The 25,894-nt window shown below is 38.4% G+C and overlaps 2 protein-coding genes across 3 annotated transcripts in view; one reads left to right on the top strand and one right to left on the bottom strand.

Annotated features, from left to right (window-relative positions):
• LOC135210293 (CD63 antigen-like) overlaps positions 1-7,336 on the top strand; it is a 451,402-nt gene extending 444,066 nt beyond the window's left edge. Inside the window, exons 5-6 of the mRNA XM_064243176.1 lie at positions 105-209; positions 3,220-7,336. Coding sequence (XP_064099246.1) covers positions 105-209; positions 3,220-3,285 — 171 coding nt within the window. The 3' untranslated portion in view covers positions 3,286-7,336. The remainder of the gene's footprint in view (positions 1-104; positions 210-3,219) is intronic.
• A 1,229-nt stretch (positions 7,337-8,565) lies between these two features.
• Positions 8,566-25,894, bottom strand: part of LOC135210291 (glutamate receptor ionotropic, kainate 1-like) — a 40,703-nt gene continuing 23,374 nt past the window's right edge. For both annotated transcript variants that reach the window (XM_064243173.1, XM_064243174.1), the window contains exons 12-13: positions 10,587-10,763; positions 8,566-9,714 (exon numbers count right to left, since the gene is read on the bottom strand). In XM_064243173.1, the coding sequence (XP_064099243.1) occupies positions 9,666-9,714; positions 10,587-10,763 (226 nt within the window). In that variant the 3' untranslated portion in view covers positions 8,566-9,665. The remainder of the gene's footprint in view (positions 9,715-10,586; positions 10,764-25,894) is intronic.

Raw genomic sequence — 25,894 nt, 5'->3', positions numbered from 1 at the left:
GTGACTTATGTAGTCTGAAAATTTATGTACAGTACATATTACACTTTTTTCTCTTTGTTTTCTTTGATAAAATATTCTGCACTGATTCACATTTGTACTTCCAGCTGAACGACATCAACAAAGAAGGCTGCTTTGATAAGCTGAAAGGAGATGTGGAAGAAAATGTAACCATCCTTGGTGGCATTGCCATTGGTATAGGTTTTGTTCAGGTATGGAACATCTCTTAATACTTAACAGTTAAGAATAAATGACTTAAAATGTTCATAATAGAAGTGTTCATATTATAAGTTAAGCATCTTTTTATTGTATTTACTACTTTATAATACATTAGTATATATTTTACTTCTGCATGCTAACTAAAAATAAATCGAATAGATCTAATAAGCTGGTGTAACTGCAGTGCTATTTGTAAGGAAGTAAAGCTATTTATTATTCATGGTGCATTGCTGGCTGAGGCTAAGTTATCCCACCCTTCCTAAGGTGCATGCAGCCCCCTACAACTGAACCTTTTAACAGTCCAGCGATTAGCTGTACCATTGTAAGCAACTTTTCTGTCAAAACTGGAGGATACTCCTCCATTTGAGAGCACCAACAAAGGCCACCATTTGATTGTCTCTATAATTGAGAAAGGAAGGGCTCCAATATTATATCCTAGACACCATACGCTGCTCAACCAGCAGTCGAGAAGACTAAGGACTTGCATGAAATTCAGAATGGGTTACTATTAAATAACCACTAAACTGACAGGTTAATAACCACTAAACTGACAGGTTAAGAGGAAAACCTTAATGGCATCAAAATACTTGGAAACTAGAGTAATACGTAGTCATTACTTAGATCCATCATAATTATTGACAAGTACTAGATGGAAATAGTTTGTGAATCCATCATAATCATTGACAAGTACTAGATGGAAATAGTTTGTGAAAAGAATAATGATAAATACGTACCAAACATTGAATATTAGCCGTAGCTGCACTCCCCAGTATACTGTATGTACTAAAAACTGTAAGCCCCTCTGTATGAAACCAACATTATTCAAAGAACCAAGATTATTTACATTCTGCATTTTCCATTGCTCATTAGTATCAATTCTTGCCCAATCTTCACTACATGTGTGGAGGGTACTGAATGTACTATATAATTTTTAAAAAATCCTCTTTCAAAACATTTATGCTATGAACTTCTGTCCAAGAACTAAGCTTATTTTGCAAGATGTCAGTCTACTTATAAATATCATCATCAAATTATAAAAAGTAAACTAATAAGATAGGAAACTGCAAGTCATTGCAGTACATATCATTAATCTTCTAGTTTCATTTTCAGTAATAGCTTTCACATTTTAGAAAATTGAAATAACCCAGCTTGGTAGCTGTTTTATCATCTGAAGTTTACTGTATAAGGCATCTTTCAAAATGTTAACAATTTAATTATTGGGAGCATAGTAAAAATTTACTAGAAACTGATATGAATACTGTAGATTATAGTCTGTTACATGTAACTTTGTCATCTGCTAGTTGCCACTTGGACCTTTGGTATGTTTAATCATTAACAAAAACCATGAAAATATTTTCCCATCCTTGCTTCCAGATAGAAGTAGTAGTTGTCAGAGGTTGTAGGTACCTTAGAAGAGGAGGGTTAATTTAGCCTCGTGCATCCATTTCATATGGGTTGTTGTTAGTGTTTTGCCTCTTGAGCTGTTAATGACATTTTACCACCGAGTGGTATTTTTAGTTTATTTTTCCTTTGTTTCAGTAATGAATTTCCATTAGCTTTCACCTGCACCTGTGCCCTTTACCATGGCTCTTTTGTCTTCTTTGGAGTTTGCAGGGGCTGCAGACTATTTGTTTGGAGATAGTTTAAGGAAAAAGTGTATTCAGTGTTTTAGGATCAGTTTATGATTGCTTTTGGTTCATTTGTGGATGATCTGACTGTGGCTTAGTCTACTATTGTGACTACTCCAGCTTTGCCTCCCTCACTGTTGGATCAGTACTTTTACAAGTTTTACCATATCAAAGGCTGTTTCCTACAGATTCAGCAGCTTTTTTCCTCAGTGGAGGTTATTACCAAGAATACGTACCCGCACCTCTACTTTGTGGTCAATTTTATTGATCATCGATGGAGTTCAGTAATTATTAGAGATTCTGTAGGGAAGATTTGGCTTGGTTGAACTAGCAGGAGTGGGTGTTTGGTGGTGCTACAACCTGGTGGGCATAAGTTTGTCTGCTGCAAAGGATGATGCCAGGCTTTCATCCTGCCCTTTGTACACAGTTCCTGTCTTTCACATTCAGAAGACCCTTTAACAGTTAGTAAATTTTGATGAAGAAGAATGACGCCACATTTAAGGACTTGCCTGCCCTCTTTCAGCAGAAGTCACTTGGCATTGGAGATGCTCACTTGGGTAGAAAAGCGCATCACCGCCACTTAGATGTCTACAGGGCCTTCTGGCAGATGTGGGGAATGCCAATCCTGGAGTTTTTTCATTGAATGTCAGGCTGCCACTGTTCTGTTCTCAGCCAGCATTCAAATGTAGCATTCCTCCGTTTGGAATACCGTGTCTGGTGCTGCTGAAGTTTGGATATCTGAAAACTCCCTGATAACACTAATTAATCCTTTCTGGCCCCAGTAGGAGTAGTTCCTAAATCTCATTGGACCTGATCATGAGAAAGCCTTCTGAAGTAGGTTCATGTTTATAGTTTTCTTGCTTATGTAGAATTACTTCTTTGTTTTGAAGTTATATTCTGTTGTCACTAAAAGGGGAGCTTTTTGGAGTTTGTAGTCAGGTAGTATATGCAATAGGATCTTTTCCAGCTTAAGATCAAGGTTCACAGTGACTTTGCTTCTTCATCAATGTTGGCTTACCTTCTCAAGATTTTGTATGCATGAAGAAACAAATCTTTTGGTGCTATGGTTGAACATGATTTACAAGTTGAGAGGTTGAGATGGATAGGAGTTATTAATCTTCATCCTCATATTAATGGAAAACACAGAAGGTGTGTTTTCCTGAAGTATGTATCTGTCTTCATGTCGTAGAATAGTAAGCTTCCAAAATGGTAGACAGTCCCTATGGAGAGGTGAAGTCAGTTCATTTTTTAAAATTATTGACTAGTACTGTATTAGCAATGAAGAGGTTTTGGAGTTTGCCAGCAGAGGAGTTTATACCACAAGTTGTACAGTATTAAGTTTTTAATAAAATCTTAACATTTTTTTTTATTTCAGCTGATTGGTATTGCCTTTGCCTGCTGTCTTGCCAAGTCCCTGAAACGCCAGTATGAAACAGTGTAATGATATAAAGTCTTTTGAAGAATCTCATCTTATGCCTGCATGAGCACCAGGATTTGCTCACAGTTATTGTTTATTTTATATTCATTTTTTTTTTTTTAACTTTGGTGGTTAGGCAAAAGGTTGCAATTTCAATACTTTGCATTTTATCATCTCCTGCTGTTGAATGTTTTGGGAACACAAGGTGACTAGATATTTAGGTTACAATATTGCTTTCTGGAGATCAGAGGTAATCCTGCCGTTGTTGCAGTGATAAAACCAGTTTTACAGTGAATGTACTGTGCAGTTATTAAAATCTATAATATTGATTTTGTACAGTGGTAAGTAGTTTCTATATTACAGTAGCACAAAACTCAGAGAGTGTTGATCAAAATTCTTAGGTCGGCAGTATTATTCGAGCACATTAATTTTAAAAGCACAATGTAATAATATAAAGTGGGAGAATGAATTTTTTTGAATGAAGTACTTTTTGTGCTTCAAGTTACATGTAAATACCTATATCATATATCTAATGTAAAAAATATTTGCTCTTCAAAGACTAAGTCAATAATTAAGTTGGGTTTTGAACTAATGAAAAAGAGTTTAAGGCAATATCATAGAGGAAGAGGTTCATTTGAATTTACATGGCTTTTTTTTCTTCAGGTTATATTTGCATTAAATAAATTTGTAATTTGAAGGAAATGTTAATATTCGAAACAAAAATTTCAGTTGGGGGAAAGAGGTGTCAACATTTGGAACAGCACCCATTGTTTTATTGTGTAGTAGGTTTATTTTCATTTTTTACTACTGTGCACTATTTTCCAGGTTTGTGATCTCAGTTCGTAATTTTGAGTTATGATAATTTAGTTCTTTCATGTTATGCCTCATCAAAGGAGAAATGTAAGATAGATATTGCCTTGAATGTTGCCTAACAATATTTTATGAAAAACTCTTATGAAAAATGCTCATAACAAACTGGTTACTAGCTTTGGTTTACTATTATTTTCTTGATATAAATGTTCAAATATGCACTATAGAAAGACTCTTTATGTAAATACATAGATATTCAGTCTTTCTATTTGTAATTTAGCTCTTTTCAGGGCATCATTAAGATTTTGTGTGTTATGCAATCATTTTTACAGAAGGTAAGAGTTTGGTTGAACTATTTCATTATATTGCAGTCATACAGGCTACAGTTATTTTCATAGTTTCATTTTTAAAAGTAAGTTTGAGATTAGTTTATAATTATATACTGTACAGTATACATATTATGTATTATTGAAAGGTGGCAAAGACGTGATTTCTTTTCATTCAAAGGAATATATTTAAATATTTTGTTATATAAGGATGAATCTCATCGAGTAATCTTTAAGAGCTTTATAGGTAACAGTGAAACACTTGTGGCAGATATAGCGAAGCAAACCCAACTATGACTTGCATTCCTTTTAAGTGTCATCAAAATTTATAGTACAAAATTACACCAGTATGCATTAATTGCTCTGTATTTCACAAAAAGTCCCAGACTGTGTTTCATTCTTGATGCACAATATTTGTTGCACACACACACACACACACACTGGGAAGTGTTGTTGTTAGAATCCAATGATAATTGAAAAGAATTTCAAGTCATTTTTGGTTTTAGCTTTTATGCCTCTATCCCTCCACTTCTGTTCTGTAGTAGCTGCTGTTATGCTTGACGTTGATGTTAGCATTGAGGATCTGTAAAGCTTAAAACCAGCATTCAACAATCAGCAGCCTTCTCAGCTAGTTTTATTCTACATGGAAAAAGCAAGGGTTGGATATATGAAGACATACTTTTATGTAAATTTTAAACCCAAATTTGATTCAACCCTATCCACTGTTACTTCAGTTTTGAGGAAAGTGAAAGTAACTATTTCCATCTTAAAACTGCTGTTCAGTACTTTTAAATTGACAAATGAAGGCAAACATTTGCAAATTTAACTGATTTTTGTTAGAGCCATATACTATGTACTCTTAAGATTGTCCTTGATAAATATGAAGTAATCTGTAAAAATGCTGGTCTCAGTTGGGTTTATAGGATACAGGAGGTATTGTTAATTTAATGAGCAGTGCAGATGTGGCTTCCTTAATGCTGTCATAGTAGCAGACAAGTTCCATCTAATTTACAAATGTATAAAGCTTTCATATTGGCAGAGTAGCAGTATTTTGATATTTAATCATGGATGGCTGGAGATGAAAGTTTCAAGTACAGTACTATAAGATTTAAGATGTGCCAAATGTACACAAAACAGTTTTTTGTTTCAACTCTTGCCTGCATGTTGATCATTCGTTGGCACATTAATTTGGCTTTGATATTTTAAGACCCATAAAATTTGTTCTTAGGTCGGCATATTTCTGTCAATAACAGCCTTTCTCATGGTGACTTACAGTTGATGTTATGACCAGGTTGTTAATATACTACAGTTCCATTGATGAATGTGTCGACAAATGTATAATTTGTAACGAGTTTTATAAGGTCTAATGCTAATGAAGTTGGATTTTTTTTCTTGGATGTCTAGGTAAGCCAAGCCCTGTTTTATTGTACTGGCAAATATCAAATCACAAGGATTTTGTACACTTTTTAATTTTATGGCAAAATAGTTTCAAGATGTACATGCCTGTATACTAAGAGTTGAACTTCATGTTTACTGCTTGAAAACACACATTATATAAAGTTTATGATGTTTGGTGTTTTTGTGTGACTGATACAATTGAGAAGAAGGTGTCTGAATGGTTGTTAAGTTCCTGTTTCAAGAATATCATTCTGAGGGAAGTTGAAAATAGTCCAAGACCATGTTACAGAACCTGCTGTTGAGTCTTGATACAAATTTCTTAGGGCATTTCCAACTATTGAGGATAGGTTTCAGCTACTCTATTGGCTACTGAATAGTATAGGAAACTGTGTATAATGTAATTACTGTAATTTACACCGTTTTTAAAGCACTCTTGGACGAACTCCTTTGGTATGATACTCTTTCAAAAGCAACCCTTTTCTCATACCTTTTTATACTGATTCATGTGATTTTTTTCCATCACCCTGTCCAGCATCCATCATCAATTCCTCCAGCTTTCATGATTCTTCTTTTTCCCTCCAATGTATCTTTTTTTTCAAACATATATATTTATATATGAATATATATATAAATAAATATAGTTCATATTGCCTGCAGTCTGCTCCACCATTGTGTTCAGATGGATGATTGCTTCACTTAGCCAGGGGTTCTGATAAATTATCACTGCTACTGCTCATCAGCCTTTAGACAATGAATGTTTGACAGGAAGCACTTTTCTGTTACAATGCTAAACACAACTTAATACTTTAGTTTATTAAATTAGTAGTCGTTACCCTACTGAGATTTTACTGGCACAGAAAGAAAATATTGGTGATCCTCAGTAGCTTAAAATTTCCTTGCCTCTAGCTTTAAAGATGGCAGAGTATATATTTTTGGTTAAATGTTCAGAAGAAGAATGAGGTAGAAGTAGTAATCGCTATTAATTTATTTTTTCATGATTATATAAACTAAAACATTGGCAGTATTGGACTGTAGTGAGTGAAGAGACTAATAGGGACAGAAAGGCAAGATATTAAATTCTTCCTTTTTATACACAGTCTGGGAACACTGAATATCAAGCAAAAATTTATGTTCACTTTAGTCTCTTTAAATGTGCTAATTGCAGTGATGTAGATATATATAGTCTACCATTTAAGCAGTGCTTTGAGGTGATGTGAGAGCAATAATCTGTATCTGGATGAGAGAAATTAGAGATATTTTTAACCTTTGCACTCTTGCACCATGAATTCAATTTTGCACCCCTAAATAACCTATGTACAGTTAAACAGCAGCACCATAGGAAATCTTGAGAATGATAGTAGCATTCACAACTAACTGCCAACACAATTGTTGCCTATGTCTCATGATGAGCTTCTCAAGGTCTCCTACCAACACATGGTATTGCGCTGCTATAATGTTACAAATATTGGGATATTTATACTTTAAATTGTCATGAAAATCAATACTACAAGTTTGTGGAAATAAAAAGTTGATTCAGGGTATGAACACTTTTTCTTTAACCTAATTTATGTTTTTAGGCTTATTTAAAGAGTTTTATGATGTAAAAAAAAAATACCTTGCATATAAAATCTTGTAGTGGTTTCATGTTCCCCATTCTGGTAGACCCAGTGGCAGAAGTGTGGGAAGAGGATGAGGAAGCCAAGAAAGGGTTACCCAGCTGCAGTGTTGTCTTCCTTATAAAATGATCCCAAAGTAGCTGTAGTGAATCATGTTTCTGACCAAGCTGATGTTATGTTTCTTCCCCCTTGCCCTGACCAATGATGCGGTGTGCCAGTCAACTTAAGATTTGGATAAGTTGGCAAACAGGAAGAACTGTTGCAGTGTTCTTCCTTGTCTTTGTCATCATCATCATCTATTCATCCTTGGAGACTTCCTCATCATAGGAAGAAGGTAAAGTCCAAGGCCCGCAGGAAGAGGCCTAGGCAGACTTCTCCCTATATTGCTCCTCTCATTGGTGGAATAGGTTAGAGTTTCAGCACTTTCCCACTTGGATGAAGACTACTCCCTCACCTTCCCACAGTTCTCGGGCTTACACTGGGATGGTTGCACAGCCTCCTACCTTCCTCCTACTCAGGTTCTCCAACCTGGAGACAGGGCTTGTCATGGAGCAACCTTGCTCCTTGCAACTCTTCTGATTGTTATGAAGTGGGCCTGCACAGCCTGCCCTCTCTCCACTCTGCTTCCATTCTCCAAGTAGACAGGATCCTACACCTTCTCACTCAGTGCACTCATGATTTCCTAGGCAATAGCAGAGTCCTCTGACCTGGTGGGAGAGGAGATAGAAGTGCGGTATATCCTGATACCCCTTCAGGTCCAAGTAAACCCTCCATGTCTGGTATGCAAAAGCAGCCTAAACAATTGCAGCAGTCTGCTTTTTCTGCTACGAAGGGAGGAGAATCTTCACAGCCTGTTTTTGTTCCCCATTCTCCTGTCAGCCCAAGACAGTGGGAAGGAGGAAGGTGGTTGCTGCAACTGATGATCCCCTTCCTCTGCTCTCATATGTTGGGAATTGCCCATCACACTGTTGAGCATGTGGCAGCAACAAGAAGACGAGCATTGGGTTGTGTCAGTAGTCTGGGACAGACAGGTTCCCATTCAAGAATATTCACCCTTCCCTACCCATGACACCGATTTGGTTCCTGACACACACACACACACACACACACACACACACACACACACACACACACACACACACACACACACACACACACACTGGATTCGTGGAAATCTCGAACCTTGGCAGGGGTGGAAACAATGAAGGAGCAAGGTGCTGTTGAAGTCTCAGGGTTTTTACTGCCAAGTTTTCCCAGCAGAGAAGGCTTCAGGATGCTGGAGATGGATCATAGACACCTCAGCACTGAATGAATACATTCAACAGACTACACTCAAGACAGATACTGCTTGTTCATTGTTAGATTCCATTGGAGAGGGTGACTTAATAATTTTGACAGACCTTCAGGATATACTGTCAACTCCCAAATTAATCAGGACTCAAAAATACATTTGCTTTATCTCCACAAGATGGTGTTCCAGTTCAAGGCTCAGTACTTCTGACTATATTAACATCCCCTGAGGTATTCACTTAGTGTTCATCATAGCATCTGGAAAACTGGCTGATCCTGGCCGCCTCTGGGAATGCTTTTTGCAGGACTTGCACTGTCTGTTAGTCTTTTGCTAACAGATTTATCACAATCTAGGGATTGTCATCAATTGGTGGAAATCCAACCTCATGCCCAAGTAGCAGATGTAGTAATGAAAGCCTTTCCAGTGGGCTCATGTCAGGAAAAATTTAGGGTGATGATGGCACAGTTCCTGTTGCAGCAGGAACCACCTGCTTAGTGGTGGTAAGTAGTCCAAGAGCCATCCATGGTGTGACATGCAATGGTTATGATGATGAGAGAGAGAGAGATAATATAATTCTAGTACTATTCATATACTGAACATTTTACATGAACTGCACATTCACTAAACACAGTTCATACTATTCTGATGTGTTCTTGTTGATGTACAATTGCTGAATAATAGCAATGTACGAAATAATTACTAACAACAGGATAACTTTGCTTTACTGAAGATTTTCTCCAGTCCAAATCAATCCTTTCCAAAAATAGAGCCAACTATATATGTATTATAACTGCTCATTACCCTACAGCATATACCCTACAGCATATACAAAATGTTAAGCACCTCATTCTGATGGGGATGTGTAAACATGACAAAAATTTACCTTATTATAACAAAATTATTGCAGCTACAACCTGCAGGCAGCACACAATTTCTGTTCAACTTCACAGTATCAGGTGCGATCTAAGCCGTTCTTGAGTATTTAGACTTGCCAATGATATTCCAGTGCAACCTAAAACAGGAAAATTTTTAGTGTGAACATATTCTCGAAAATACCTGTGAAAGTGAAAATCTGGTAATGCAAAAACAAAAATTTGTATAATGCGCTTATCAAGTGAAATATGTTACTGACTAAAATGCTGCTCCCAATGCCCTTTCTTTACTTTTTTGTTATTTAAAAATACAGGCAAGTATTTGTTTCAATGTACAAACTGTCAAGTCTAACCAATTAAAGAAAAGGTGATATAAAAGTTGAATAATGAGGAATCTAACATTTGTTAGCTACTTTGAATAGTATTTCCCTTAAAATATTCACATTACCTTCCACCTATTAAGGGGTGCCTATTTGGATTATGCCAGGGACTGATTTCCTGATATGTTTTTCTAACAGATGGATACAGCACTTTGCTATAAAAATTACCTAACTGTCACAGGACTTCAAGCGGAATCTTAGAGTGATAAAGACGTGATGGGTTCATCACAAAAAGGACAAACATAGCAGGGATAAAGAAGTTGAAAAGGCGAGAGAGCCTGGCAAATTTGGCCAATACAACTGAAAATAAATCTGAGAAATGAGCATCAGTCTTAAGTAGATGCTTTCTGATGTTTCCTAATTGGAACAACGGCTAGGAGCACGTATTAGGTGTTCGTTTACAAAAAAAGTTATCATAAGATTAAGAATTTACATAAATTGAACTTTCCATACCACTGTATACTGCAACCGTATTACAGAAAATATGGCAATTTGGTGTCATACAACTATTTACATCCTTTTTGAAATTTGACAAAACATTTCCATGGCAAAAACAAGCTTCAGAATAAAATACCTCAAGATACATTTCTAACTAAAACAAGGTTTACTATGATCTCCCAAATTATTCTTACCTCTCACAGGGCAAGAACACCAAAGCCAGTACAATGCCCAATAGAAGAACCAAGAAAGCAGTAAATAACTGAACAAGGCCAAGAGAGACTACTCCATCTGAAGTACAAAGAGCCGAAGGGGGTTGCCATCGTTCCCACTGCCGATTCAATATGCCTCCTGTAAGCATCTTCTGTAATCTGTAACAATCATTCTTTAGGTTACTTTGGTAAGGTGTTTATGAGACTACACATATTGTATTTTGAAATGAAAAGATGGCAATAAATTATGAATGTTATCCCAGCAATGCACTTAAGGGTAGGCAGTCCCTGGTTTACGATGGGGGGTTCCGTCCCTGGCGGCGCGCCGTGAGCCGAAAATTGCTGTAACCAGAAGCATCATAATTATAATGGGAATAAATAGCATTTACCTCTAGTGCTGTTAACGGTGCCGTAACCGCAGGTAACAGCACCATAAATCAGGTAATGGCACTGGAAATCCACTTCCGGCAACGAAAAATTGGGTTTAATGATACTTTGACTGAATGGCACCATGAAGCAAGCGCCGAAAGTACGTAACCTGAACCTGACAACCCGGGGACTGCCTGTAGGCTACAGTATTTCGATACTTAGCCTATCTGAACAATGTAAGAAACCAAATATAATTACTAATCATTTTCCCTCATCAAAATGCAAATAAAATTCCAGCAAAGCGACGATTACTTGTGACGAAAGTGCAGTGTGTGCATCTTAAGGTTATTAATTGGTAGGGCTTGGGTTTATTTTTTATTTTTCTGATGGGGCAAAACGGATCTGCTTAAATTCATAAACAAAACAACACTTGGCCAACTATTATACTGCAAGTAGAAAAAAGTCCAAAGCTAAAAGTGTTTAGTTAGTGTAATAGAAAATTATAATATGGCAGATGGCAACACTGATAATTTCATGTATTACCAAAGCTTGCTAAATAAAAAAAAAACAGATTAAATGTATTGCATGGTATCAGCATTTTATGATTGTCCATAGATACAGACACTCATAAAATGCGCTGCCAATACATTTAATTTGATTTTTTAATTTTATTTAGTGATACCTCGTTTGTCGAACATTCCATATGTCGAACTTTCCGTTTTTCAACAAAATTTTCGAGAAAATTTTGTATCGTTTGTCGAACAAATGCTCGTACTTTGAACTGACTAATTATCTAGTTTATAATAATGTATTCAAGGCCTACTGGGTCTTACAAGTTAAACTGTAGTAATTTATTTTTTCATTTACAATATATAGTTTAATTATTACAATATTCGACAAAATACATTAAAGTATAAAACATTTAATATAAAATTTAGCTTTCAATATAACATTTAGCATAAAAGATGTATAAAATCGTGCGTAACCGCGGTGATGTCACGCCCAGCTGACTTGAGACTGAACGAGGGAGTGTTGATATGTTGAGGAGAGAAAAAGAGAGTTAAAGTATTGTATGTATGTAAAAGCAATAACATTTCACATAAAAAGGGAATTTCTCAATAAATTTAAAGTAATGATAAAGTATGAAAATAATCAAATGCAATAAAAAAGTCTTAATTGAGCCAATGTCCAGAGCGCCGAGTGAGACGGTCTAGTTGAATAATATTAAACAAATAGTAAATGAAAGAACAAAGCTTTTCACAGTAAAATTTAGCACAAATGATTAAGAAAATCATTCGTCATTGCGGTGATACACAGCTAACTTGGGGGTAGAGGGAGGTAGCGTTTATATTTTTTAGGAGTAATGAATAAATGATTTTAAGTTATCGTGCGTCGTGGTATTGTTGAGGAGAGAAGAAGAGGCAGTAAAATCTTTACTATAATATTTACGTAAAAGCAGTACCAATTCACATAAAAATAATATGTTATTTCACAATAAATTGAACGTAATGATAAAATATGAAAACAATCAAATGCAATACAGAAAAAAGGAAAAGAAAAAAAAAGTCTTAATTGAGCCAGTGCTTGGTGTGCCGAGTGAGACGGTCTAGTTGAACCAGTCTAGAGAATCTTGTCATGCGCACCTTTTAAACTGGGGTACAGGATTAAACGGCTAGGTGCGTGACGTCACAATAACCGCAGTCAGGCCCCTTAACCTATAGCAATCCTGCCTTTACTTTCTCTTTTTTTATTTTTCTAAATACTCTAAGCTATTCGATAATTAAATTAATAGTCAGATGTAGGTTCTTCATTCTACTATGTTAAGAAGAATAATCATAAGAGAGATAATTAGAACATTTTCGCCAAATAACATTGAAATTATAGAAAACCTACCTTTGCTTTCTTCTTTTTATCCGTTATTAAATTCTACTGTTTCTGAAGGAAAATAATAGTCAGAATGAAAACTATATCTTAATATAATAAATAATCATGAGCGAGTTCTAAAGAACATTCTAAACAATAATATAAATATGTCTAAATTACACATTTAACAGATCTCCATAAAATCACATTTTGCACATATATAGCTATGTCGCTAACTTTTTCAATCTATGCACCACTTTTCTGGAACTACTAATGTGTCTGTTCAAATTTCGAATTCTAAAAACTGTATGGCATGGAACAAAATATTTCGACTAATGAAGTTATTTGGATGTGACTGGTAATTAACTGGTAATTTAATTATCGCTCCTTTTAAGGCTGTTAAAACATTTTCCTCCCATGGTGAGAATCAAACATCCTATCCACACATTTCAAATGATCAAGAAACACTAGGTTTCATTAGTTTCCCTTCACTAAAGCTTATGGCACCAATCTTTGTGTCATCTTCCTTTGTTACTTTTGCTCCTAAATGTTCCAGTTGTGGAAACTTGCGAGCAATGAACCTGCCAACATATGGCATCTTCCCATGTTTGCTCTTCAACTTCCTGGTCTTTGAAGTCATCACTTTGATCATCCTTATTAAATACTGGTAAGCAAAATAAAATTGCTGATATACTGGGTTCTTTCTGAAGGGAATTTCCTTCGTCTTCGAATGATGCGTCTTGCTTGTTAGTGATGTGGGGAAAATGAGGCGCATGTTACATTTTCACTGTTGCCGTTTTAAACGTTGCTCTTTGAGCTTACAAGTGTGCTGTCTTTTCCTAAAAGGTGGGCTCTGAGACGATGTTTAAATGCAACTGGTGATGGGTGCTGATCGTACGCTCCCATTTGACTTTTGCAACCAAAAAAGTGCCCCAACCCAGCCTGATTTAGTCTGTAATTTAGAGTATACGGCATGCCAAGTTTTTATTTTGCCATTTTCAGCAAGTTAGACATAGGATAGAGCATGGTACTTTTCTTCACTCTCATTTCTCTAGCGGTTCTATTCATGTCTTGAAAGACCTTGTCTTGCATTTACAGGTTTAGTCATGTAAGAATTTCTTGATGATTTTCTACTTGTTGGCAGTCGAGAATAAAATGTATCAAACTATCTATCAACAAGCCGAATGAAATGGCTTGTAATTTACCAGCCCTTCTCTTCAAATATCCTTAGTTGTCGAAGTGATCAAAAGATTTATATGTACTTTTGGACAGCAGTTGCACAGCAAGTTTAACTTTCATTCGTTGCATACCTATAATAACACTGATATGTTTTTCAGAAAGTTTAAAAGCTGTCCGAAGATCACTTCATTCCTCTTTATTAGCTCTCTAACTGGACCATTGTGAGCGTATGTACTACATACAGTTGCCTTAAAGTGTTCCTTTACCCCCATCCCCTTATGTTTCATGAAAATGGTCTGGTAACACAGAATGAAGCCTGATTGTCTTGTAACGACGGATGTGAATGGTCGAGATATTGATGCCAATGCTCATATTTTCTAATCACTACTGTAGACAATGTGTTAATGATATAAGAATAATAGTTTACATTACCAGTGAATTAAGTTGTTAAATATATAGAAAAATCGTAAAATAACAGAATAATAAAAATAGCAATGGTGAAAATCATATTCCGTCCTTACTAACCATAATCGTCAACCATGGCTCCATTCAGGTGTGGCTGCTGCAGGCGTTTGCTGGGATCGTACTTTTGTTCATGGTAGATCATTATTTAGTGTCAATTTCACACCCTCACCAATATCGCTGTGTCTTCGTGGACGGCGACACAGCGATATCAGTGAGGGTGTGAAACAAGTTATTGAAGCCAAACTATCTGTTTGTTTCGAATATCTCGTTCAATATTTAAAATTTCCCTCCACATGTGACCTAACAAAACATCCAGAAGACATCATCAATTGTATTTTCAATTTTATGAAAGTAAACTCCACGATGATCATTCGCAGACATATGAGTTCATGACAACTATGGTGGTAGTTCGAGAAGTCATCGGTTGTTAGAGACCCACTTCACAACGGAATTACCCTGTGTAATGTAATTAAGTGCTTTGTAAGGTATTTCACTTTTAATACTGAATATTTATATGTATACAATTAGCAATTTGACCTTGCAACAAGATGCACCTTAAATGGGTAGATACATAGAAATAAGAGCTGGATTGAATTGCTTTTGCTTTCAGTATTCGTCAGGTTTTGATTTTATTTCCTTACATTTAACTTAAATGGCTAAATTTCCCCCCTCATTTGAGCTGGTCCTTGGTCATAATCATTGCAAAAAAGTAAAACACCCAAGCTTTTTGTAATTATATAATTATGAGTTTTCTCAATAAAAATCAGCTGGTTTCATAAATGAATTTATAGCACCTATCTAAAAACTATGTAGTTATACACAATTGTCATGTTCAGTGTTTTTCACAGCCATAATTTTGTATTAGCCTTTGTTATAGGACTCAAGAAATACAGATTAATTGAAGCTATATGTCCTTTTTTTGTGTCAAATTTCCATTCACGTAAAATTCCTTACAATGAAAAAAGAAACCCACAAGATTACCGAGTAGAAATTGTTTACTTCGTGAAGTTATTAATATATATTTTACTTAAACTTAGGTACTTTCAGGTAGGTTATTCTACCCCATCCTGGAGACCCTCAATGCTGCCTCCCACTAAGTAGTTATCGTGACCTGGAGACCTCTAATGCTGCCTCCACTAAGTAGTTATCTTTGACTGGAATACCTTAATGTGCTCCACTCAAGTAGTATCTGTAATGGAGACTTAATGCTGCCTCCACTAAGGAGTTCTCTGTGACCTGGAGACTTCTAATGCTTGGCCTCCACCTAAGGTAGTTTATCTGTGACCTGGGAAGACGCTATGCTGCCTCCACTAAGTATTTATCCTGTGACCCTGGAACTCCTAATGCTGCTCCCTAGTTAGTTACTGTGACCTGGGAGACTCTAATGCTGCCTCCCTAGTAGTTATCTTTGAACCTGGAAGACTCTATGCTGCCATCCACTTAATTATTTTATCTGTGACCTGGAGACTTCCAATGCTGCCACATAACTCCACTAGTGTTATCCTGGTGACCCGCCCCCTGGACTCCAATGCTGCCTCCAACTAAGTAGTTCTGTGCCTGGAGACTCTAAATGCTGCAAAAGCACTAAGTTATTATCTGTGACCTGGAGACTCTAATGGCTGGCTCCATGAGTAGTTTATCTCACACCTGGAACTCCAATGCTGCCTCCACTAGTAGTTATCTGGAACCTGAGACTCCAATGCTGCTCCACTAAGTAGTTAATCTGTGACCTGAACTCTAATTGCTGCCTCCACTGTAGTTATGCTGTGACTGGCTCTACTGCTGCCTCCACTGAGTAGTTATCTACATCCCTGGAGACTCCAATGCTGCCTCCCGAGTTATATCTGTGTCCTGAGACTGATGCTGTGCCTACTCAATATAATCTGTGACTGGAGACTCCTATGCTGCCGGTCCAACTAGTATTATCTGACCTGGGAGACTCTAAGCTGTCCCTCCACTGAGTAAGTATCTACATCCCTGGAGACTCCAATGCTGCCTCACTAAGTAGTTTATCTGTACCTGAGAACTCATGGCTGCTCCACTAAGTAGTTATCTTGTGACCTGGAGACTCCAATGCTGCCTCCACTAAGTAGTTATCTGTGACCTGGAGACTCTAATGCTGCCTCAGTAAGTAGTATCTACATCCCTGGAGACTCAATGCTGCCTCTACTAAGTAGTTATCTGGTGACCTGATGACTCTAATGCTGCCTCCAGTAAGTAGTTATCTACGATCCCTGAGACTCCAACTGCTGCCTCTACTAAGTAGTTCTCGTGACCTGGAGACTCTAATGCTGCCTCCAGTAAGTTAGTTATCTACATCCCTGGAGACTCCAATGCTGCCTCTACTAAGTGTTTATCTGTGACCTGGAGACTCTAATGGCTGCCTCCAGTAAGTAGTTATCTACATCCCTGGAGACTCCATGGGCTGCCTCTACTAAGTAGTTATCTGTGATCCTGGAGACTCCAATGCTGCCTCCACTAAGTAGTTATCTACATCCCTGGAGACTCCACGCTGCCTCTACTAAGTAGTTATCTGTGACCTGGAGACTCAATCTGCACTCCACTAGTAGTTATCTACATCCCTGGAGACTCCAATGCTGCCTCCACTAAGTAGTTATCTACATCCCTGGAGACCTTCATGCTGCCTCCACTAAGTAGTTATCTGTGAGCCTGGAGCTCCAATGCTGCTCCACTAGTTATTTATCTCATCCCTGGAGACTCCAATGCTGCTCCACTAAGGTAGGTTTATCTACATCCCTGGAGACTTCAATGCTGCCTCCACTAAGTAGTTCTGTGACCTGGACTCTAATGCTGGGCCCCCCCTCCCCCAGACTTACACCCAACTGAACTAAAGCCTAAAAAAAAAAAAAAAAAACCCCACTATGCTGCCTCCAGTAGTTTATCTGTTGACCTGGGATCAATGTGCCTCCATTAAGTTATTATCTAATCCCTGTTTACAATGCTGCCTCCACTAAGTAGTTACCTACTGGACAATGAGACTCACCCTAAATTGCTGCCTCCACTAAGTTAGTTATCAATAAATGCGACTCCCAAGCTGCCTATAATTGTTACTACATCCCTGGAGACCTCCAATGCTGCCTCCACTAGGTAGTTATCTACATCCCTGAGACTCAATGTTGCCGCCATAAGTAGTTATCTACATTACTGGAGACCTCCAATGCTGCCTCAATAGGGTAGTTAAACAACTACATCCCTGGAGACTCCAATGTTGCCTCAGTAAGTAGTTATAATCCCTGGAGACTCCAATGCTTGCCTCTACTAAGTAGTTATCTGTGACCAATGGAGACTCCAATGCTGCCTCCAGTAAGTAGTTATCTACATCCCTGGAGACTCCAATGCTGCCATCCTACTAAGTAATTTATCTTGACCTGGAGACCTTCCATGCTGCCTCCCACTATTAGTTTTATCTACATCCTGGAGATCAAATGTTGCCTCCAAGTAATTAGTTTCTACATCCCTGGAGCCTCAATGCTGGCCATCTACGAAGTATTTATCTGTGACCTGGAGACTCCAATGCTGCCTCCAGTAAGTAGTTATCTACATCCCTGGAGACTCCAATGCTGCCTCTACTAAGTAGTTATCTGTGACCTGGAGACTCTAATGCTGCCTCCAGTAAGTAGTTATCTATATCCCTGGAGATTCATGCTGCCTCCAACTAAGTAGTTATCTACATCCCGGAGACTTCATGCTGCCTCCCACTAAGTAGTTTATCTGTGACCTGGAGACTCCAATGCTGCCTCCACTAGGTAGTTATCTACATCCCTGGAGACTCCAATGTTTGCCTCCAGTAAGTAGTTTATCTATCCTGGAGAACCCTCCAAAGGCTGCCTCCGTAAGTATTATCTACATCCTGGATATCCCAATCTGCCTCCATTAGGTATTAATCTACATCCCTGGAGACTAGAAGTTCCCTCCATAAGTATATCTACATCCCTGGAGACTCATTGCTGCCTCCAGTAAGTAGTTATCTACATCCTGGAGACTCCAATGCTGCCTCCAGTAGTAGTTATCTACATCCCTTGGAAGATCCAATGCTTGCCTCCACCCTAAGTATTTATCTACACCCCTGGAAGCTTCAATGCTGCCTCAGTAAGTAGGTTTATCTACATCCCTGGAGACTGCCAATGTTGCCTCCAGTTAGTAGTTATCTACATCCCTGAGACTTCCAATGCTGCCTACTCCACTACGTAGTTTATCTACATCCCTTGGAGATCCAATGCTGGCCTCCAGTTAGTAGTTATCTACATCCCTGGATTCCAATGCCTTGCCTCCATAAGTAGTTTTATACATCCCTGGAGACTCCAATGTTTGCCTCCAGTAAGTAGTTATCTACATCCCTTGGAGACCCAATGCTTGCCTCCACTAACTAGTTAGGCTTACATCCCTGGAGACTCCCAATGCCCTTGCCTCCAGTAAGTATTATCTACAATCCCTGGAGATTCCAATGCCTGCCTCCACTACGTAGTTTATCTACATCCCTGGCGACTCAATGTTGCCTCCAGTAAGTAGTTATCTAACCAATCCCTGAGACTCCAATGTTGCCTCCACTAAGTAAAGTTATCTACATCCCCCTTGAGACTTCCAAATGCTGCCTCCACTACGTAAGTTTATCCTACATCCCTGGAGACTTCCAATGCTGGCTCCAGTAAAATAGTTATCTACATCCCTGAGATTCCAATGCTGCCTCCACTAAGTAGTTATCTACATCCCTGGAGACTCCAATGTTGCCTCCAGTAAGTAGTTATCTACATCCCTGGAGACTCCAATGTTGCCTCCAGTAAGTAGTTATCTACATCCCTGGAGACTCCAATGTTGCCTCCAGTTAGTAGTTATCTACATCCCTGGAGACTCCAATGTTGCCTCCAGTAAGTAGTTATCTACATCCCTGGAGACTCCAATGTTGCCTCCTAGTAGTTAGTCTACATCCTGGGAGACCTCCAATGCTGCCTCCACTAAGTAGTTATCTACATCCCTGGAGACTCCAATGCTGCCTCCACTAAGTAGTTATCTACATCCCTGGAGACTCCAATGCTGCCTCCACTAAGTAGTTATCTGTGACCTGGAGACGCCAATGCTGCCTCTACTAAGTAGTTATCTACATCTCTGGAGACTCCAATGCTGCCTCCACTAGGTAGTTATCTACATCCCTGGAGACTCCAATGCTGCCTCCACTAGGTAGTTATCTACATCCCTGGAGACTTCAATGTTGCCTCCAGTAAGTAGTTATCTACATCCCTGGAGACTCCAATGCTGTCTCCACTAAGTAGTTATCTGTGACCTGGAGACTCCAATGCTGCCTCCAGTAAGTAGTTATCTACATCCCTGGAGACTTCAATGCTGCCTCCACTAAGTAGTTATCTACATCCCTGGAGACTTCAATGCTGCCTCCAGTAAGTAGTTATCTACATCCCTGGAGACTCCAATGCTGCCTCCACTAAGTAGTTATCTGTGACCTGGAGACTCCAATGCTGCCTCCACTAAGTAGTTATCTGTGACCTGGAGACTCTAATGCTGCCTCCAGTAAGTAGTTATCTACATCCCTGGAGACTCCAATGCTGCCTCTACCAATGTAGTTATCTACATCCCTGGAGACTCCAGTGCTGTCTCCACTAAGTAGTTATCTGTGACCTGGAGACTCCAATGCTGCCTCCACTAAGTAGTTATCTACATCCCTGGAGACTCCAATGCTGCCTCCACTAAGTAGTTATCTGTGACCTGGAGACTCCAATGCTGCCTCCAGTAAGTAGTTATCTACATCCCTGGAGACACTAATGCTGCCTCCACTAAGTAGTTATCTATGACCTGGAGACTTCAATGCTGCCTCCACTAAGTAGTTATCTGTGACCTTGAGACTCCAATGCTGCCTCCACTAAGTAGTTATCTACATCCCTGGAGATTCCAATGCTGCCTCCACTAAGTAGTTATCTATATCCCTGGAGACTCCAATGCTGTCTTCACTAAGTAGTTATCTACATCCCTGGAGACTCCAATGCTGCCTCCACTAAGTAGTTATCTGTGACCTGGAGACTCCAATGCTGCCTCTGTAATAGTTATCTCATCCCTGGAGACTCCAATGCTGCCTCCACCAAGAGTTATCCCTGTGACCTGGAGACTCCAATGCTGGCCTCCCAAGTAAGTTTATTTCTACACCCTGGAGCCTCCAATGCTGCCTCCAAACTAAGTAGTTTTTTTATCTGTGACCTGGAGACTCCAATGCTGCCTCCAACTAAGTATTTATCTCCCAGTAATAATTATCCATATTCATGGGAGCAACTGCAATGGCTTGGCTCCCGGTAAGTAGTTAATGTATATCCCTGGGACTCAATGCTCCACTCGTCCGGGGGCAAGTAAGTAGTCCATCTCAATATAATTCCGAGAAACTTTCAATTGGCTCCTTCCGGTTAAGACCTTATAGCTACTCTATAGTCATTGGACTTAAATGCTATGTCTTTAAGTAAGTTATTCTCCATATTCCTGCATATCTTCCTCTTTCCATTGATGCATTGTTTTGTAAACTGGCCCACCTCAAAGTTTACCCAGCTTGATTAGCTGCATATTGATATATTTACCCGTCTAATAAGGGTTAAGTAGTTGTCCATATTTCTGGAGACTTCAATGCTGCTTGCTCTTCAGTAAGTAGTAATCTATATACCTGGAGATTTCAACACTGCAAAACAGTGTTTAGTCTCTTTTAAAACACATGTTGCGGCTTCAGATTAAATCATCAAGGACATATAACCTTGACTAAGTTAATGAGTCATTCAATGAATGTCCTGCTCAAGATGTAGGCCTAGGCCAAGGTCAGAAGAATCTGGCCTTTTAGTCTCGAAACCAATGACATACATCATATAAATTGTGGCCTCTGCCTAAATTTTCGAGGGCTGAAGACAAAGAGATCATGTCAGTTTCAGTCATGGTATTCTGATGTCAGACATAGGCCTAGGCTAAGGTCAAAAGAATCCAGCCCCATGGTCTCTACACTACTTTCAGTGCAGTGTGTGTATGTAAAACGTCTTTCACTTCTTATATGTAGGTTTGGTTGGCGTTGACCTGCTTAAGATTTTCATGATTGACAGAAAAAGCACCAAAAGAAGGAACAAAAAGTTAGTGTATCCTGTTGCTTTACTTTCAAAAACACTTTCATCTCATGATTATATCCTGAGCTGTCAGAAAGCTTTATCTGCATCTTATAAACATATATAATAGGTTGTAATGGATTTCTTTGCTTTGAAAGGAAAATTAAGCTTGGTGAAATGCCAGTCAAATCAAATTTACTCAGAAAATTAAATAACAGGTTAATCATTTGTAGAAGACTTTTGACTACCACGTCAAGGGCAACACTAAATTCTGTTAGACCTAAGTACTGCTGCTTTCTAATCATGAGGAGAATGAATGAGTTAGGTGTTATGACCAAACCAAAACCCCCTCCCAAAAAAATCAAGAACAAGAAACAAGATATTAGAATATCAAGGGTTGACCTTTAAGCAAAGGCAAACAGAACTTTCTACACAGCAGTTCCAAAGCTTTGTAGAAGAGGGGAAAGAATGGTCAAGTGACCGTTGAAATTTTAGGATTACTGATTTTTCCATACCACATCTCGTGAGGAGTGACCTGGGAGGTTGCAGGGCTACCTGAGGACGGAGGGAGGGTGGGACTGGAGGATAGGTAAGGGACGGGGTGGGGGAGGGGGGGTGGGGGAGCCGTTGGTTAAAGCAAAAATCGACACTGATGCTCTAATCAGGGAAGGGTCAGGATAATACAAAGCTGCAATTACTGGAATCAGGAACAATGCTTGTTAAACATGAAAAAGAATGAACTACGTGCGTGTTCCCTTCAAGATTAGTTTGGTGCTCATTTTCACAAACAAAAAACTAATCAAATTCAGTTTCAATTAAAATTTTATTAAGAATAAAATCAAATTAATGGATAAGGACGCAAAAATAGCAAAATGAATCTTGAATTCATTGAACTGACAAATCCACGGGATCATAAATAGCTGACAAATTCGAGACTGAAGCGACAAGAAATCCAGTCACGAATCCCACGAGACGAAATGAAAACTCATATCGACTGCAAACTATTCCTTTTTATCCACTCTTGGGTTGGTATATAAGGACCATCAGGGTGGTTAGGGTGTGTTGTTACTCGGATGACTCGAGTCAAATACCGGCCAGAGAAATTTCCATCTAGGCTACTCTGGTGAGAAGTGGCTCGAATTTAAAACAAGTATGAGTGACAACACTGGATACATTAGTTTCTTTATACATCTGGTGGTCTATCATTTTCTCCCAAAACCTTCCATATCGTAACCTGTCAATGGCTATCATAATTGCCTTTATGAAATTATATTTATAGGTCTTGGTATTTGCTGTTTATAATTTCATTACTTTATAAACAGATGGATTGTGTAAATCCAAAGCGTATTTCCATTCAAATAACGTTCTGAAATTGACACCTAATAACGATCTACCATGAACAAAAGTAGGATCCCAGCAAGCGCCTGCACAGCCACACCTGAATGGAACAAAGGTTGACGATTATGGTTACTAAGGACTGAATATGATTTTTACCATTGCTATTTTTATTGCTCTGTTACTATACTATTTTTCTATTTGTTTAACATCGACTCAGTTCACTGGTAATATGAACTATTATTCGTATATCATTAACATATTGTCTACAGTAGTGATTAGAAAATATGAACATTGGCATCCAATAGCTTGACCATTCACATCCGTCGTTACAAGACAAACAGGTTTCATTGCTGTGTTACCTGACTATTTCCATGAAACATAAGGGGACAGGGTAAAGGAACACTTTGAGGCAACTGTACCATCCGGCAATATGAATCCATGGTCAAGAGAATTATTTCTAAAAAGCTTAACTAGATGTAGAGCATCCACGTATAGAATTTGCTGTTGTCCACTGGATTAATAAAGGACCTACCCCGTGGTAGCATAAGGCGAGGTTGAGTTGACGTCACGCTCTCGACCTGGCATTAGCTTATTTTGGATCAGTGCTGACAAGACCTCCTATACTCTTTGGACCTTGAGTTGAACAATATTAATAAAATAGTAAATGAAAGAACAAAGCTTTTCACAATAAAACTTAGCACAAATGATTAACAAAATCATTCGTCATTGCGGTGATACACAGCTAACTTGATGTAGAGGGAGGTAGCGTTTATATTTTTTTTAGGAATAATGAATGAATGATTTTAAGTTATAGTGCGTCGTGGTATTGTTGAGGAGAGAAGAAGAGAAAGTAAAATCTTTACTATAATATGTACGTAAAAGCAGTACCAATTCACATAAAAAATTATAGTTCACAATAAATTTAACATAATGATAAAACATGAAAATAAATGCAACACGGTAAATAAAACGCTTGCTCGAGTCAGTGTTCAGTGCGCTGAGAGAGAGAGAGAGAGAGAGAGAGAGAGAGAGAGAGAGAGAGAGAGAGAGAAAGAAACGGCTCTGCTTACCATTGACTTATTAGCTGATCTGGGATGATTATTCCCACATTTCTTTAACTTACACCCGATCTGCCCAAATCACTTTTATTTTTGTTACGGTAAAATACCAATCTAGTGATAATTGCTTTTTACATATTTCTACTACTGTAAAAGTAACTCGGCTCTGTAATAAACAAACTGGCGCCGCTTTCAGCTTCAGCATGCCTTCGATTGTTTGTTTAAACGGCTTCCTCGTGAAAAATTATTTTATCTCTCTTTCCTTTTCTTGTATTCTTGACTTATTACTTATTTGTTTGTAAAATCCTCATGTTTGTTTTAAAAGTCTGTCGTTTGCCAACAGTAAGTTGATGTATTGTGACATAAGTAACCTATTTCGTGCACTCAAGAACCAAGTGTAAACACGCTGATTACCAAGTGTACACACCCTGATTACTCTCTCTCTCTCTCTCTCAGACACAATCGGGCACACATACACTACCGATTCCTTTAATTATCTTTGTACCTAATGTGAATAAAATTTATTTTGTTATCAACCTTTGCATACTGCAATCAATTCGGTTTGCTCAAAAGGGTTCTAGTCTGTCCTCCCTCCATCCCCCAGCCGGCCGGCGCCATTTTTACCAAACAGTTCGTAAATTTTACTTCATATAACGTACTGTTTTATTACTTTACACTCTTGATTTAATTTTTGAACACATTAATAATAGAAAAAATTTGAAAAGGGGGAATTTTTGGGTAGGCTGGAACGAATTATCCTGATTTCCTTTATTACTTATGGGGATATTTGTTTCACATTTCAAACAAATCGTACTTCGAATAGCCTTCTGGAACGGATTAAGATCGAAATACGAGGTACTACAGTACATGAAATTATCAATGTTGCCATCTGCCATACTATAATTTTCTATTACACTGACTGAACACTTTTAGCTTTGGACTTTTTTCTACTTACAGTATAATAGTTGGCCAAGTGTTGTTTTGTTCATGAATTTAAGCAGAATTGTTTTGCCCCAACAGAAAAAATAAAAAATAAACCCTAGCCCTATGTAATGGTAATCGCTTCATAGCAAAGAATTAAGAGTTAAAGGTAAGGAAAACGCATCTTCGAGAAGTTCTGCACCACGGAGGCATTCGCGCATGTGTTGGAGGTGCCTGTTCTCATGATGGTTCTAGAATCGGCAGGAGTGTTGTGGAACGCAACAGGCGCCGAAGTGGCGTGAGAAACTCCGTGATTTCTGATGCAATACGTCGTCTAGATTCTTCTAAGAAGTTCCGGTAATCTCAGGAGTCTGTGACGTTCGCCGTAAGCCCCGCCCCTAGGATGCCTTATAAATACGACTGACGAAGAAGGAGGGAGCAGAGATCATCAGTTAGTCACAGAGTAAGAGATCATCAATAAGAGCCACAGATCAGATTATCAGTGAGAGTTCAGCAGCAGAGATCAGAGATCATCCGCCCGAGAGATAAGAGAAGAAGGAACCTACAAAGGATCAGAGAGGAAAAGGGCGCCCGAGAATTGGTCGAATTCTGGTCAAGTCATCTTCAGGAGTGGACGACCGAGTTATTTTGACGTTGGGCAAGACTTCAGAGATGAAACGTTCTGCTAGAGGTTTTGGGGAGTTCCTGCCCTTCAAGTATCAAGAGTAGACATTATTTTCTGCAATACGGAGGCAAGAAGGCGTCTACAATTAGAGTTCTCCTTTTGTGAAGCAACGCTTCGAGTTGCAAAACTGGTCGGTAAGTACTTTCATTACCTCACTGTTCCCCCAGTTCATGCAGTGTAAGATTTTACCTTTTTTATGTAAATAGGAGACACCATTCTGCATTTATCTTTGTTAGTAAGCTTGTAAATAAACCTTTGTTGTGTTAGTGTTTCTTTCTATATTCGTATCCCCAGTTTCAACTGTTGGTGTTGAAT

Source organism: Macrobrachium nipponense, chromosome 39 (genome assembly GCF_015104395.2).
Source record: "Macrobrachium nipponense isolate FS-2020 chromosome 39, ASM1510439v2, whole genome shotgun sequence".
Lineage (NCBI taxonomy): Eukaryota > Metazoa > Arthropoda > Malacostraca > Decapoda > Palaemonidae > Macrobrachium > Macrobrachium nipponense.
The sequence above is the reverse complement of the archived record's forward strand: the minus strand, read 5'-3'. Positions and strand labels throughout refer to the sequence as shown.